A 17,623-nucleotide genomic window follows, 5' to 3' on the forward strand; every position below is an offset into this window, starting at 1 on the left:
TAAGTTAAAATTGAATATATATTTACATACATAAGATAGCAAAGTATATAGCGTTAAATTATTTTGAAATCATGATTTTCAATTAATTAGTTTCTTTTTAATTATAATATAAAATATATTTTGTTTATTTTGAGTTTCAACTTAAATTTATAAATTACTTCACTGTAATATACTAAATTAAAATATGATATAATTTTACATACATAAGATAATAAAATATATAATGTTAAGTTATTTCAAAATCACAAGTTTTAATTAATTAGTTTCCTTTTAATTATAATATTAAATTTTTTTTATTTATTCTCAGTTTTATCTTAAAATTTTAAATTATTTCACTCTAATAAACTCAATTAAAATTCAATATATCATTTACCAACATAAGATTGTAATTATTTTAGATTTACTCTAATATACTAAGAAAAATTTGATGTATTTTTACATACATAAGATGGTAAAGTATATTATTTTAAATTATTTCAGAATTCATGATTTTTTAATAATTGGTATCTTTTTAATTATAATATTCAACATTTATGCCAAAATTATATCATTCACAAGTTTTTAGTTTAGAGCTCCCCCCTTCTGTGTAGCTCAGCGATCTCACGGCACATTCACCCATATGTACCACTGTCCTTAATGGCTAGTCTTTTTTACCTATGCGTTGCACAACTAATTTTTCTACGGAGATTTTTGGATTTTTTCGCAAGTGGAGAATTTTTTTTAAAATTAATTATTGTTTCATTTTCAATAATGTACTTTCCATAAACTATGCAAGATTTCAAAGTGCAGATAATTATATCATCATTTTATGCACATTAATTTATTTGTTATATATAATATAAATTTTATTTGCTAAAATAAAATTTTCAACATAAATTTAAAATCATAGGAGATTTGTATTGCAATAGTCTAATAATATATATATATAACTTTGTTCTTAGAAATTTTAGTTCCTTCAGAGTTTGTGCAGTTAACATATCACTTGGAACTTAATTTTTTATAAATAAAATTTTTCAGATTGAGGGAAAATATACTTAAATAAATTAATTCAAGTACAGTTTCTTTTCTAATTTAGTTATTTTTAAATAAATTTAATATAAATTAGATGTAGAAGTATATATTATTTAGGTATTGACCTTTCTAACCCTATATCATTGAATATCATTTCTATTCCTATTTATTTCATAGATATTGACCTTTTACAATCCTATGTCAATAAATATTTATCTCTCTAACATTATTTATTCCATGGGATACAACTTTATAAATATATATACATATATATATATATATAGATTGTGAGCATATCACAATTTGGTGAGTTCCACAAGTGTGAGAAGCAAATGTTGACATTTGGTCCGCCCATGAGGAACCCTACCCAACACATTCGACTCTCTCTTATGGATTAGTGTTGAATTGATCGCCAGTTACTTGCCGATTACAAGAGAATTGATCTCCTTGTAACTCCCGCAATTATCTCTTGTAATTAATCACAATTACTTAGGTTAATGGTTGCACGTATTATGTCAGCCCAAGTCTGATATATACAAGGATACTAGTTTTTTATCCCGTCCATTGCACGAGTTCGTTCCCATATATTCCTATACCATTGCTTATTGTAATTATTCACAATTTGAAACACAAATTTTATGATTCAAAATAATAAAATTTTTAATTATAAATAATCATTTCAAATATTTATTTTAACAGTTTTTTATTGAAGAAAAGATTGAGTTATAATTATTATTATGTTTGCCACAGAGCAAGTTAATTATTATAATAACTGAAACTATTTATTTATACATAAAAAAAATTGAAACTATTTAATTCAATGGATATGCATCATCATATTTATATTAATTATCAATATAGATTAACATATATTACGTTTACTAATAAAAATAAAACTTCATCTCACTGGTTCATTAAACAATATATATCAGATTCTTATTTTATATATTTTTTATTTTATTTATGAGTTTAAACTCATAGCACTATATCATATATAATATTTTTTTCATTTATAAGACCATAACTTTTTTGAAAATTATATTTTTATTTATGAGCTTAAACCATTTATATATCATTTTTATAACAATTATTCTGAATTTTGGAAAACAAATTAGCTTCTTAAAACTATAAAATACTTTCAGACGATATTTGGATAATATATATTTTGCAACAAACAATCCCAATTAGTAAGTATTATATTATATATTAACTTAATAGTAAGTATATTAGATATATTTGTTGTAGATGATATCCTCATGATAAGTTCATACATATAGACTTCATACCCATTTTAAGTAGCTAAATTTTGTGACATCCTTGTTTAATTTTTATATTGTCATAAGTTCATAAATGATAAGAACAATTTTAATTTTATAATAGAAACTAGGTTAAAATCCAATTAAATAAATGAAATTCGCATGATTAAATCAACTCTCTTAATTTTTAAAATTTTGTTCACTATTGAGATATCATTTATTAATATAGAAGTCAATTTCAATTATATGACCATAAATTTGAAGAATTAGTGATTTGTTATCATCTCTGAGAAAATTAAGACTAATTATTTTTTACTGTTCTATCATTGTATTATAGGTAGATTCATCTTTCACACACTTATTTAATTTATATAATAATTATATATATATATTAAAGATAATTTGCTTTCTAAGAATCATAAAAAAAAAAAATAGGTCCATAGAATTAATGAGTTGTTATCATTTTTTGGGAAATTTTATGTGAAAAATTAATCATGCATTAATGTTCTATCTTTGTATTATACACGGATTCATCTTTTCATATATTTATTCCATTTATATACTAATTATATATTTTAAAAATAATTTGCATCTAAAGAATCATAAAATTATAAAAAAAAATAGATAAAAATTTCACTCATAGCTTTTGATGAAGTTGGACTAATTAATTTATTCAACATTTTTTTATTTTTCTATTAAGAATTTGATTTATACATTTTTATACTCAATTTCATATATATATATATATATATTTTTTTTTTTCACATGCCAATAGTTTATGGTATATTCCTACATATAATCAATTGATTATTTTTCAATATAAGTCATATAACAATATCATATTAAATATTTTATCGTATATAATTATAGATTGACCATTTTAAATCTGCTTACCATGACCCTAAAGGTGGAGTGAATGAGAAAAGCTTGTTCCTCCGGAAAAGTGATCCTCCGACTCCTTCGAATGTCTCTGCTGCAAGAAATGCCCATGTTGTTTATGATAATTACAAATTTGCCATTGCTCTCTGCTTTCGCAGGCTCCGAATCGGAGAATTTGGCATCCCTCTTTTACTGTATATTATATATGTATAAATGGATATGGATTTATGCATGTACAAACGTATGTATTGTGTACTGTGCTTCACAAGAGAACGAGAAAGAGAATCATTCGAGTGTGTGCTCCCATTAGAGATCGTCTGAGAGAGGTTCTTGTGCTGGAGAACGTATTTGGTTCTCGCTCCTTAAGCAGAGACAATCCACCGCTGATGCCGTTTGGGTTTATTCTTGGAAGAGACTTGGTACGTGATCAACTCCGCTAGAGATTTCTTGGAGAACCGGGCTCAAAAGCTTCAAAAGTTATTAGAATTTACCCTTGGCTTATTTTATGTCGGAGATTTATATGCGGGTCATGTTTCCTGACACATTTTTTTTTTTTTTTTACAGTCTCACTCACTTGGTGGTTTTCAAGGTTCTGTGAGCCACATTAGCCTCCTGTCAACCTTCCATTACAATTCCTAACAGAGTCCACTTGGACCATTTTGAATCACAGAATTGGAAATGTTACTTCGATTGATGGCAAAAGAATTACCTGGGAACAATGTAATCACTCAAAAATCATTTAGGAACGAAATTGATAATTTATTTATATATTTTCTACTTCGAAAATATTCATATTTGTAAAATATTGAGATGTGCTCCCCCTGCAGAGTACGTGATTCGTAGTATATTTACAATACTCGAAGAGCTAACGTAAACAAAACGTATAAGACAGATTTGCAGTAAACAGCATTTATTTCATTTCATAACATTCAGAGAGATGGGCTTCCCTAATTAACATATTGAGGAATGAGGAGTTCATTCATATTATTCAACACGATTGTTTACCCAATATTTGGGACTCTGGTGACAATGCAGGAGTCATCAACGAAGACAAGGACACAACTGCTTATGTAGTTGCTGGTGATGGCGGTGACAGACCGGGGGATTGTCTCGACATACTCATTTGGATTCTCACTGATTATTGTTGTCACCGCAGCCCCCCATTTTTCCCTACCAGCTTCGGCCACGAGCTCTTCCCTGTCAAAATTTCATCAATGGATCATTGTTATTGTAATCAAATAAAGGACCAAAGAGAGAAACTTCTCACCTGATGGTCAAGCACAACAACAAAGTAGTACAACCCATTTACAACTTCAGGGACCAGATAATTTAGAAATCCGTGGGGCCGGAAGTTGTTCAACACAGTATAATCTTACATCCCACAAATTATGGCCTTGATAAGGCCGAGCAATGTCGTGATACCATTACGGTATGTACTGTGTTGATGTCAAATTTTTAAATCGTAATATGAGACGTGATATTAGATCACATTTCCGGATAAATATACCTAGCTAAAGAACTCACCGGGAACGTTGATACTTGCATAATTCAAACTCGGTCTGACGCTCTCTCTCTCTCTCTCTCTCTTATTTTTTTTCTATGCCTCTTTGATGCGGCAAAAAAAATGAGAAATCGGTACTTCAAAAAAAATAGGTTCTGACGATCCTGTCTCAAGGAAAACGGCCTCCAGAACACAACTCACGGCTTAGGCAGTGAAAAGACAAGATTTAAGCTGAATTCCTTCGTTTATGGTCTCAAACAGACAATTTTATGTATTTTGGGCGTTTTTATAATTTTTAGGGAATAGTTTATTTTAGAAAATATTTTATTTCCTTCGTTATAATTTTTTTTTATTTTTTTATTTAAGCGATGCAAGTCTAGGGCTAAAGACAGTTTTTTTTTTATCAATAAAGTTTTGGACCTACCATACTCTTTCACCCATTCTTGGATTTGATTCGAGTTTGATGCCGGTTTCCTAGGAATTCGAATAATCAATAGGAGATTGAAGGTCGTAGTTCCGGTATTCTGCGTAATTAACGAATCTGTGACAGTTGCTCGCGTGTACGCTGCGTCAATCTTTTAAATGGAGTGGATGTGTTAAGCAACTCTTGGCATGAATGGGGGCTTGGGAGGAGAGGGTTCAATAATTGAAAATGAAGAAAAGTCACTATTGTCAATTACTTCAAATGGTTCGGCGCCTTAATCCTCTTAAGCAAGGTCTTCGATTCAAATCTTGTTCGAATGAAGAAAATTTACGTTGCGAGAGCTAACTTTATCTCTTAATAAGCCGACACGATTCGAATTATATTTGTTGACGTATATTGGACTTATGGATACCACGATGCACTTCCAAATCCGGCCACAGATCCGGCCACGAGCTCTTCCCTGCTAAAATTTTAACGGATCATTTCTAGCTAATACAATCAATTAAAAGAGGAAAGAAATTATTACAACTCAATACAACTCAGACCTTTGATGGTGAAACTTATATAACACATTTTCCATGTGCTCCATTTTGCCTTCGTGCACAATTTTGCTGGAGATTGTACATACTTCTACGAGCCATCCTCGACTTGTTGTGTTAAAGCTACCTCGTGATGTTACGGAATTATCCCTACTAAATATAAAAAAATTCTATATATTTACCATCTGTAACTATTATGAAATTACGAATCTCAAAAACGTGTTTGTCAATATTTCTTGTAATTGCATTTTACTCTTTTGATTTATTTTAATAAATTTTAATTTTCATCCCCAGTCTAGCTTGCAATGCATCTAGACCATTTTTCTCATAATACGTAACAAGATAAATTTTATTTCACATATTTAAAACATTTATTCCTTAAAATGGTATATATTCGGAGTTAAATTTTGTGCTTCTTACCTCAAAATTGAAATTGGTCATTATAAATTTTTTAGTCCTTTGAATGAACGTAAAAGTGTATTTGGTATATAGATATGACCTGTACGAACATAATTTTGATCGACACATCTCTTAGTAGTGCATTTTAACATTCAATAGATACATTAACTCATATGTCAAAAATCATTATTTCAAAATAATCACAAAAGTTCAAGCAATAAGTTAGTCGATATTGCTTACTTCATGACCCATTAAGATTTTATTGTATTCTGGGAACAGGCGTTGACTAGACTCAATACTAAATTTCATGTTGGGTCAAATAACTCTAAAGAATGTGTTTTTTGGCGCCACAGAAAATTCCTAGGTTTGGTTCTATGTCCCATATACATCTAGCCTAGACCTATTTATGTCGATATATTTTTTCTATATTCTCTTCCTCAATTTTTCACATGTGTTCATTTATGATAATTGAATTAAGTATTAATTAATAAATAAAATGGTATGAAATTACTTTTATTTTTATAACAATGTGTTCGGGTTTCGGTTGAATAATCTCCAATGCCCACATAAACAACACCCCCCCCAACGGAACATATCAGTCCGTTCACACAGGTCGTGCAAGTGGCCTAATAGAGAGTATTCTCCTTTATAATTTTGGGGTGACTCGAATTTGGGCATCAAGGAAGTCTTATTTCTGCACTACTAGACCAACTCTATTGGGTTAATAGGATAAAATTAATGTTCAAAACAAATAAAACTAAGATATGTAAGGGGAAATCTAGTAGTTTGCCATTGAAAAGCTATACATTCTATATAACTAGAGCTTTCGTGCGCGCTACGCAGAGTCGATAAATTAAGCAAAAATATATAATTATATAATTATACTTTTTCAAGTAAAACAAATTATATTACAATTGTGCGCACCTGAATTTCGTCTAGTCGGGGCACGCATGCGTGCGCCTAAATGCAACGCGACTTGGGAGTGTCCACCTTCCTGGGGACGCGCGACGGACGCAAGTGAGAAGGAGTCGCCACTACCTGTTTACGACCCGAAGGTCGAGGGCCGGTGAGTCGCCCGGGTTTAGGGGTATGGATACACCTAGTATGCTAAGACAATGGTCTTGTACGGAATCGGAAATTCCGAATTCGGGGGTTTTATTACGTGTGGGCCTATATCCCACACGCCCTTTCGATACTCTAGCTTGCTAGGCTTGCCATTTTATTTATTTACCGCATGATTTAGGCTTGCACTCGACTCGCCCGTTTCGACACCGTAAATTTGAAGAGACACTTGAACCGTCCACTCTCTGATTGGAATTATTACACGAATAAATATACATCATAAACCCTTACATTGTTCTCTCAAATGAATAAAAAACAAGCTACAATGACTAAATCCCGGTCGGTTCGCATTCGGCCACTATTTCACTCATGCTCACCGTATGGTTTTGGAAAAGACTGAAAATTAAATTAAATACGCACTCGGTGTATGAGGGCATTGGACCCCGTGATCGAAGGTTATTGGCATTGGACCCAGTGTGAACCGAGTCCTAAAGGATCGGGCTCGATCCGCATAACAAACAAGTGCAAAAATGTAACAAGCAAGCTCAAATAAACAAACAATGGGGTTTCTTGTTATCGCCGAATTTACGTGAATTAACTGATTATTAACTGGGGTATATTGGCATACAAATCCTACCTTAAAACAAACAAAAGAGATGATGTATAGGGTATGTAGCATTCGGCATTATTTTAACGGACCCGACAGACATGATGTCTGTAGTCAAGTCCTGAATGTGTGGGTTATTTTTAAATTATTTTGTATCGTGACAATATGGCTTTTACATATTAAGAATATTTTCACCTAAAACCCAAAACCTGACCCTCTACTTGACTATTTGCCCATGTTTGATTAAGCTGAGTTTGTGATTAATTTGTTTTATCATATTTTGACCAATTCTATGCACAAACCTACGTTAAGATTACGGTAGGACAAGAACCGATAGTCACGCCTTTGAATCGGTAAATATGTGTGTATGAAAATCCAGATTACGTTGCACGTATCTCGGTGCTTTTGAAATTGTGAATTTGAAAAGGGCGTGACTAACAGTTCTTGAACTGTTGACGTAATTACAGATTGTTAATCGGTTCGTACAATTTATTAAAGGAGTCAAGTGATTTAATTTAGCCAAATTTTAAGTCCCGATTATCCCGTATGTAGAATTTTATGTTAATTAAAAAAATTTGCCGAATACTTTAATCTACGGATTTCGAGTCGTCGAAAATAGCCATTAGCTGACCGCCCCGGTAAACTCTAATTTCCAACCGTCTTGAAATTTAAAATTTTGATTTTAGGCCGAGTTTGCATGATTAAACCAATTCATGTGAGGTTTCGGTTAATCAAGGAAATAAAGCACTTAAACACGAATCAAGAGCATGTTATCACGTCAAGCACAACAAACGTGCATATTTCACGCAATCGGTGCCGCCATGATCATGATAAACACATATAAACATACACAAACATAATATTAATGGAATCGATAAAACGGCGCCGATTCATGGAAGCGGGAAAACGTAAAAGAACACACATTATCATGTTGTATACATATAATTACAGGAATAATATATTTAAATGGGGAACATACGTTGTCGGTCGGTGATTCAAGTAGGAAAGGGTTGGATATTTTTAGAAAATGTTCAGGGGGCTGAATTGAACGATTTTAAAAGAGCAGGGACTAATTTGCAAATTCGGATAAAGTCTCGGGGACCGATTTTAAAATTCTGAAAAAATTGGGGACTGTATAAAATTACTGAAAATGTCCCAGGACTTGTTTGAAACGAATTTGAAAATATGGACTGATCTGAAAACAAAATAAATGGCCCCAGGACTAAACTGAAACAACTTGGAAAGTTCCTTGGGATGCTTGAAAAATTCTGGGAATTCAAGGACTGATTGGAAAGCGGTGAAATGACTGGGACTTGATTGAAAATAATTTTGAAATTCGGGGCAGATATGAAAGGAGTGAAAAATGGCCCCGGGACTAAACTGAAACAACTTGGAAAGTTCCTTGGGATGCTTAAAAAATTCTGGGAATTCAAGGACAGATCGGAAAGCAGCCAAATGACCGGGACTTGATTGAAACGAAATTTTGAAATTCGGGGCAGATCTGAAAAGGGTGAAAAATGGCACCGGGACTAAACTGAAACAACTTGAAAAGTTCTTCCGGATACTTTAAAAAGTTCTGTAAATTCAAGGACTGATTGGCAAGCAGTAAAATGACTGGGACTTGATTGAAAAGAAATTTTGAAATTCGGGTAGATCTGAAAAGAGTGAAAAATGGCCCCGGGACTAAACTGAAACAACGTGCAAAGTTCTTCGGGATTCTTTAAAAAATTCTGAAAAATTCAAGGACCGGTTGGAAAATGGTAAAAATGGCTGGCCTTGACGGAGAAGAATTTTAGAGTTCAGGGAAGATCTAAAAATAAAAAAAATAAAAATAAAATACGTCCTCTGGACTGAAATGCGACAAAACTAAAAGTTCGTAAAATCGAGTTCGGGACAAATCAGATCACCCACACAACCCAAGAACGCTCATTGCACATCATATCCATCAAGAAAGCATTAATATTCAGGAATGGATCCCTAATCATGCCACTAAGTCGAGAATTTACCTTGTTTGAAAAGAATGAGGGCAGTTATGTAAATAGAGGAAATTTCAGACGAATTGGGCTGCTGATAGATTGGCCGAATTGGGCCGTACTGGGCCGATGGGCTAGACTGGGCCGATGTGGACGGACTGGGCCGAAATGGGCTGTTGACTGGACTCCTTTTGTTGTACGGATTCAAAAACAGTTGCAGAGATTATACGATAAAAGACAACACTGCTTCAACGGCATTTTGCGAGATCAGAAAACTTGGAAGTAGATCAAACTACTAACTATTCTAAAGTACGAAACTGTAAAAGGACAATCCTAGACAAAGTATTGCAAAACAGTCTGGTCTATTTTGCTCAATTAATGCTGCTTTTACAAATCCATGATTGGGATTGACCCGCCAGCTGCCACAATTTGCTTCTCTATCTGCAATGATCATGAATTTCGGAAAAGAAGTTGAATCAACCATAAAGAAAAAGATCACACGAATGTTATCGAATATAAACAAAAGTGCTATTGATGGTCAGGATTGAATCCCGTCCGGACCATAGCTAAGTGTTCCTACTTGAATGTAAACGGAAGAACTGAAAGTGGAAGTCGATGAATTGGGAAAGATTCTGAGAAGGTTTCCAATTAAACACACACCTGGAGAAGGCCATTGAGTTTGCTCCTCACCAGATTGAACTCCTCTCGCATTTGTTCCAGGCACTTCAGGCATCTGCAACCCAAAATCGAGACCACCCCTAATCAGAAACACATAAAAGTCTATGAACTAAAACCCACATTGCTTTTTCCAATAGTATCTCTTCTTTTGGTCGGAAACAGTGTTGCATTGACTGAAATAGAGAAAGATTTGCACTTATACTTACGCTTGACGGTTCTTTTCATTGCAGAATCTGCTGAAGTCGATGCAAGTCTTCTTTAATCTCTGTGCACCAATACTGTCCAACGGATTTTCTGATATATAAAAAGCTAAGCAAGACGCACAAAAAAGAACTTTTGTAACCTCGAAATAAATTTCACATTCTCTCGGAGAAATTATAAATTTCTCTTCGACGGTCTCCCTGCCTTCACTTTATAATCCAAAGACTGCAACTTTATAAATATTGAAATTTCACCCCAAAAAGAAGGCCATGCCTATCTAGTCAAAACTGAAGAGACAAGAATCACACAGACGATGTTTTCCTAGAAAAGTAACCAAAAAGCATGTATCTTTTCACTGGTTTGCATATAACATCCTTAATTTCCCATAATGTGAACTGAAGAAGGTAATGTTTTTAGCAAGGATAAGCTGATTTTTCAGGAGGGAACAAGGGAAAAGGAGAGAGAAAATAGCCAAAAACCTTACCTTGCGCTGCTGCCCTTCAACTGGTGAACACAGGAGTCTACTTCCTTAAAATCCACATTCTGCTGGTTACTGCCGAAACCGACCACAGTGCAACCACCAAAACAAAGGGCAAACATGTCAGAGAAAAAGCTCGATGGCGAAGGGAACAGAGAAGAAGGGGAAAGACGGGATTTTGTACAGAGCCTCGGAGAGTTCCTTGATGAGATCCTTGGAATCAGTGAAGAAGAGAGTGAGCACTTCGGCCACGAAGTTGGGGCTGCTCTCATCTTGCAGCCGTTGAAGCTGTCCGAACTGAGAATCCAGAATCTCCTGGAGATAATAAACCCAAAATCCAAGAAGAACAGGAGTTGCCCCCAATACAAAGCATGAGAAGAGGATGATCAGCACGGCCAACACGAGTTCAAACGCAGGAAAGCAACGAAACCCAAGTGAAATTCAAGGCTCCTGCGGGCGTGGAATCTACCTGACTGCGCAATGAGTTCATGTAATCCATCAGACTCTGCTGCAACTCACCCACCTCCATTGTTGTTGTTTGTCTCTGTGTATGTGCGTGTCTGTTTCCCTAGGGCGGTGAGACAAACAGACAGACGAGAGCCGCAAAAAAGTGTTGGGCTTTCGGGTGTGGCAGTCTCAATGATGCGGAACGGAACAGAACAGAACAGAGAGGAAGATGGAGAACGAGTTTGCATAAATAGGAACGCGGGAAGCCCATCCGATCTGTACGGGGGAGGAGAGAGAAACTTGGGGACCGGTTTTATCGTTTCCCAACCTGTAAAACCTCTTTTTTTTTCTTTTCCTTTTTCTCTTTTACTAATAACTAGGCGCGACCTGATCTTACATAAAATTGAAGAATTAAAAAATTTTACAAAAGCTTTTGTGTGAAAAAAAAAAACAAAACAAAACAAAAAGTCGAAGGACTCAAATTCATGCAGTAAATGAAGAACGCGTGTCTAGTAGTAGCAATATAATCTCAAAGCCGGATTGGTCACAATTTATGTGACTGCATCTTCTATATAGTGCATTATAACATATGAACAAAATATAATATAGATATAGGTAACACATCATGTCTACATCTATAAAAAAAAAATCTGTAATCAAGGATTTTTTATAGAAATAAAATAAATAAAAAAAATTAACATAAAAAAAAAAGTTCGAGGCCAAAAATGGAGAAAGATTGCCCCCGCCGATCATTTACCCTCGATCAATTAAACACCCCCGCCCCCAAAACCCAAAAAAAAAAAAAAAAAAAAAAAAACCACCCCGATTTGAGAGACTTCGCGCGGGGAAAAGGGGAAGCAGGCGATCCCTTTAGCGATCCTCGCCTTAATTTTCTTTTCTTTTTTTTTAGTTCTATATTATTTTTATTTTGTTTAATTTGTTTGAAGTCCCTGAAAATGCAATTCTTGCAAAACTGCCACAAAAAAGTCGTCATGTCAACATTTCATCCATTTTTTGACGAAGTGTTGTCTGGTGCAAGAAAAACAAATTTTTGTGACATATAAAGAAATTATTTCAATTTGTATTGCAGCGTGAAAAAGATTAAAAAAATTGTGTTATAAATTATTGAAAAAATGACAGGATGTTATTAAATATATAATACTAATGGTAACTTAATTTCATGAATAAGATAAGGGAAAAACCTATTACATAAGTTATAAAGAGGCAAAAATATTGAGAAATTCATGCTCATCAATTCAAAAGGAGATTATGCATCAGAAATCAAAAAGAAAAATTTCAACCAAGTTACATTGTGGTGTTATATAGTGTCTTATGTTAACCACATGTATGAACTTGAGAACTAAAGAATTTTATCCCTTCCTTTTTGCTCGGTAAAATTTTACAAAATATTATGTGTGAGAAAAATAAAAAGTTGAAGAACTCACATTCAAATCTAATGATAGACGTATTAAAATAAGCTCGTGTGCGCACGAAAAACTGAAGAAACTTGCCTCTAGTTGTGGCGATATTTTTTAGAGTCAAATCTATCACATTTTATGTGTGGTACATCTACTATTTATATATAGATAAATAGAATTAAGGGACCTGCAAGACAAGGGGAGCAATTACCTATGATTTCATCAAAATTACAAGGAGTTGTTGCGTCATATACTCACCACCAATACATTGCAAATTTTTCATTCCCATAAAAGAGCAATCGAATGTTAACTGACTGATCATAGATACGAATTTTACTTAAGACGTTCTTAAGTAATATCATCTTGACTCTTGACTCTCAAAGTCATTCGCAGTGGCAAAGAACGAGCTCCTGAGAGGGCTTTGTAGGAGTGGTTTTTGTGCTTTTATTCTATAATAACTCTCACTATGCCCTGAATTTGAAAAGAATATTCTTTTTTTAAAAGACACTAATATGAATTATTCAAGGACTAAAAGTAATTTTTTGAACTTATTCGAAAATTATTATGATTACTTTTGCTGCTTATGAATAAAGTTATGTTAAATTAGAAATTATGCACACCTTTCTCATTTCGTGATCCTTTGTGAAATAAGTATTATGGAAGTATAAAATTATCTATTTTATAATTAAAAAACTATTTAAAATCAAATAATTTTGAACATTATATAATTATCTCTCCTTTTTTGACAATTTTCTCCCTCTCCACGCATATTTTGTCCTCATACATGTACATCTCTCTTTATTCTCTCTCACACACAGTTGTTGTTATCAGAACAGGACCCAACGTTGAACTAGTTAGAGCATGGGTTCATGGGTTTAACCGGTTCAATAAATCAAACCACACGTTTAATTAAAAGTTAAATAAATAATTTTATTTATTTATTCCTCTCTCTCTCCAACCCACACATTCTCTCCTCACATATCTCTCCTTGTCTCTCTTATCAGATGACTGTTTTCCCCCCTAATTTTTCATCGTTTGCTAAGAAATTGATATATTAAACTTCTCTTTGGCAAGTAAAATTGACTTATTTAGAGCATGTTATGAATATATTAATATGTAGATATAAATATATGTTTAAAAATAAAAATAAAAAAATGTACACACTAACAAATTGAAAATCTCCTTAGTTTGTGAGAAACATTGTATAAAACAATAATTTCTAATCCATCCTTTCGTTGGGGAGAGTAGGGTGGTTTTCTATACTTGCAGGGATCCACCCTTCTCTTTCTGATGTGCGCCACCTTATATCTGGAAGTCGAATGAATTTGATTAAATCTAGATTGTAGTGGAGTCAGTCCACTAAAAGAATTAGATTAAACCTTGATTGACACGAAATTAGTCCACTAAATGATAAATCTCATCCGATTGTGAATTTCTCCTAATCACAAGACTCACATCTAAAATTTTGCTTAAGTGAAACGAGTGCCGAATTACCTAACATCAAATCATATTAGTAAAGAGTCTATTCAATTTGCCATTAATTTAAGTAATTTCTTTTTTATCTGTGGCATTAGAAATGTTCTTATCATTTTCGATGAAAAACAAAATTATATTAGCCTATTGAGTAAGATTAATTTTCGTTTGGGTATGACTATGACCACTAGATGGTTTTAATGAAATTCAAAATTGAAATTTAAGTAAATTTCATCCATTTAAAATTAGTGGGCAGTTAAGTCCTATTATATAGTGATAATGATTTTCCAATGAGATACTCTATATTTGTTACTACACGAACTACTTTGATAAACCAAAAAATGGAAGAGAAATTTTTCCACCCATCACATCGCGCGGGTAGATTCCTATTATAGATAAAATTATGCTTTCAAGTTGTATAATGCAATACAACATCCTAATAATTGTCTTAAATAATAATTAACCCCGCATGATGCGTATATGTAACGGCTGCTTAGTATAGTGTTTAGCATCAGTAGAAAGAAACTGCAGGAACAACATGAATTGGACGAATATGGCCATTGGCAGCCTTTCAAGAATCAATTCCTTTGGAATGACTTCAGGTCCTTTAAGTTTCCTCCAAAAACTGAGAACAACAAGCATATGTTCTGACTCCCTCCCATCACCAAAATCAACCTTAGCTTTAGTATGAATCCTATAAAAGTAACTTGATCGCGGGGAAGCATGGATGCATTACACCGAGTTATGCTATAACTCTGCATTTGAATTCTAACCCGAACAGGAAAACACAGTAAACTTCAATGAGCAAGTCATGTATGGACTGAACCCCGGGAGCCGTAACTGAAACGAGCGACGGAGATATCGAGCTTGAAGCAAGAGTTCATCTTCACCAGGACAGAGTCTTTTGGGAATTGAAACATTTTGCAGCGGGTTATGTCACTCCTGAATAATGGAAGAGACGCGATGCAGTTGCCTTTTTGCTGTATGAGTTCCCAAGTTTTAAAACCGTGGCAGAGAATAAATGATAAAATGACAACTACAGCAACGGGCCATCCCGAGTAGAGAAAATATGGAAGATCAAATCATCTAATAACTCTCAAGCACGAACAAGTAAATCATCTAGTAACTCTCAAGCATGCAAACCGTGAAAAGCACAATCCTGGTACACGATACCATCATAACTGAAATTAAACATTAGACATAAAGATTGAACCCCTAGATGGTTGACAAAAATTCTCAACAGAGATTTTCTTAACAGTCGGTCCCTTTTTGGTTGCTGCACAATTAATGCTTCTTCTAAAACTCCATGATTGGGATTGACCCACCAGCTGCCACAATTTGCTTCTCCACCTGCAATCATCAACAATTTTAGAAAAGAAGTTGAATCAACCATAGAGGCAATGATCACAAGAATGATACCGAATGTAAACAAAAGCGTTATCGATGGTCTGGATTAAATGTCATCCGGTCCAACAGCTATTCCTATTCGAAGAGAAAGAATTGAAAATGAAAGACGATGAATCGGGGCTAAGATTCTGAGACGGTTTCCAATTGGACACCCACCTGGAGAAGGACATCGAGCTTGCTCCTCAGCAGCAAGTACTCCTGTTGCATTTCTTGCAGACACATCAGGCATCTGCGAGCAGAAAATCAAGACCTCTTCACCATCAGAAAAATATAAGAATCCATGAACTGACACCAACACTTCTTTTTATGGTATCGCTTCTTCTGGCTGGAAAAGCTTGATCCATTGATTGAAATTGAGTAAGGCTTCGTATGCAAAACTTACGCTTGAAGGTTCTGTTCATCACAGAATTTGCGGAAGCTGATGCAGGTATTCTTTAATCTCTGTGCACCGATGCTGTCAAACCAGCAGTTATCAAATTTTGAGATATACAAGAAGCTAAGCAAGACCCAGCAAAAACAATGCAACCTTGAAATAATTTCGCATACTTTCATGGCAATTACTAACTTCTATTCACAATGAAAGAGGAAAATCTGTCCTATTTGATGGACTCACTATCTTCTCTTTTTCAAATCCAAACGCTGAAACTTTACAGACATTAAACTGAACAGACAAGAGTCTTACAAGACAAATCCAATGTTTTTTCTTAAAAAAAAACACACACACACACACACACACACAAAGGATTCGACTTTCACTGGTTTCCAAGTAAAAGCCTAAATTTCCTAAATCTGGACTGACAAAGGGAATATTTTTAGTAATGATCAGCTGTAAAAAGCCTTACCTTGCACTGCTGCCCTTCAACTGGTGAACACAGGAGTCCACTTTTTTGAAGTCCACATTCTGCTGACCACTACACATATTAAGCATAAAGCTAAAAAGTCAGACAAGAACAAAAAGAACGCTACTGAGGACGGTAAAGGGGAACGGGAAAGAAGAGAAAGATGGGATTTTGTACAGAGCGTTGGAGAGATCGTTGATGAGATTCTCGGAATCCGTGAAGAAGAGATTAACCACTTCGGCCACGAAATCGGGGTTGCTCTCATCTTGCAACTGCTGAAGCTGCGCAAACTGAGAATCCAAAATCCCCTGAAGATGACAAAACCCAATCCAACAAGACCAAGAATCGCCCCCACCCAACAATGTGTGAATCAGAACCAGTAATTGTACAGTCAACGCAGATCAAACACGAAGAAGCAAGGAGAACCAAGTGAAATCTTTACCTCTTTGAGCAAGGAGTTCATGTAATCCAGCAGCCTCTTCTGCATCTGACCCACGTCCATCGTCGTTTGTTTGTGTTTGGGTGTGGGTTTGTTTGTTTGTTTGTTTCGCCGGGACCAGTGAGACCAAATGGACGACAGACGCCACTGGATGCGGGATTTCTGCTGGGTGCTGGGGTTGTCGAGTCGATCTTGACAGACAAACGAGGAGAATTTTTCTGTCCTTTCCTTAAAGGGATGGTGGCCGTTGGATCAGTTCAACTGATCCTGGCCGTCCACTTCCCTTTCCCTTTGCTTTCTTCTAATTTTATTTAAGTTCCTTACACTTTGTTTGGTTTCAGAGTTAAAATCACAAAAGTTTTAATTTTAACTTTAATTTAACATATTACACAACAAAAATACACATTTTTCAAGTCAAAAATTTTAATTTTAACTTCAACTCAACACACTACACAACAAAAACACTTATTTTCTAAGTCAAATTTATAATCTCATCTCATTTATATTTTTCCACAATCAAAATCAAAGTTACTTTTAACTTCGAAATCAAACGCACCGTTAATTTTCTTCTAATTTCTAGTGCTGCCCCAAC

At 34.3% G+C, this 17,623-nt stretch overlaps 2 protein-coding genes across 2 annotated transcripts; both read right to left on the minus strand.

The window, feature by feature from the left end:
- Nucleotides 1-9,884: 9,884 nt before the first annotated feature.
- Nucleotides 9,885-11,711, minus strand: LOC116206780 (histidine-containing phosphotransfer protein 1-like). The gene is made up of 6 exons (XM_031539584.1): nt 11,478-11,711; nt 11,193-11,323; nt 11,015-11,083; nt 10,536-10,607; nt 10,312-10,384; nt 9,885-10,092 (listed from the first exon to the last, which is right to left on the minus strand). The coding sequence occupies exons 1-6, from the start codon at nt 11,535-11,537 to the stop codon at nt 10,039-10,041; spliced, it is 459 nt and encodes a 152-aa protein (XP_031395444.1). The 5' UTR covers nt 11,538-11,711; the 3' UTR covers nt 9,885-10,038.
- Nucleotides 11,712-15,383: 3,672 nt separating this feature from the next.
- On the minus strand, nt 15,384-17,215 carry LOC116206779 (histidine-containing phosphotransfer protein 1-like). Its single transcript, XM_031539583.1, has 6 exons — nt 17,035-17,215; nt 16,770-16,900; nt 16,596-16,664; nt 16,136-16,207; nt 15,910-15,982; nt 15,384-15,696 (listed from the first exon to the last, which is right to left on the minus strand). The coding sequence occupies exons 1-6, from the start codon at nt 17,092-17,094 to the stop codon at nt 15,643-15,645; spliced, it is 459 nt and encodes a 152-aa protein (XP_031395443.1). The 5' UTR covers nt 17,095-17,215; the 3' UTR covers nt 15,384-15,642.
- Nucleotides 17,216-17,623: the final 408 nt, after the last annotated feature.

This window comes from Punica granatum, chromosome 5, assembly GCF_007655135.1.
Source record: "Punica granatum isolate Tunisia-2019 chromosome 5, ASM765513v2, whole genome shotgun sequence".
Taxonomy (NCBI): Eukaryota; Viridiplantae; Streptophyta; class Magnoliopsida; order Myrtales; family Lythraceae; genus Punica; species Punica granatum.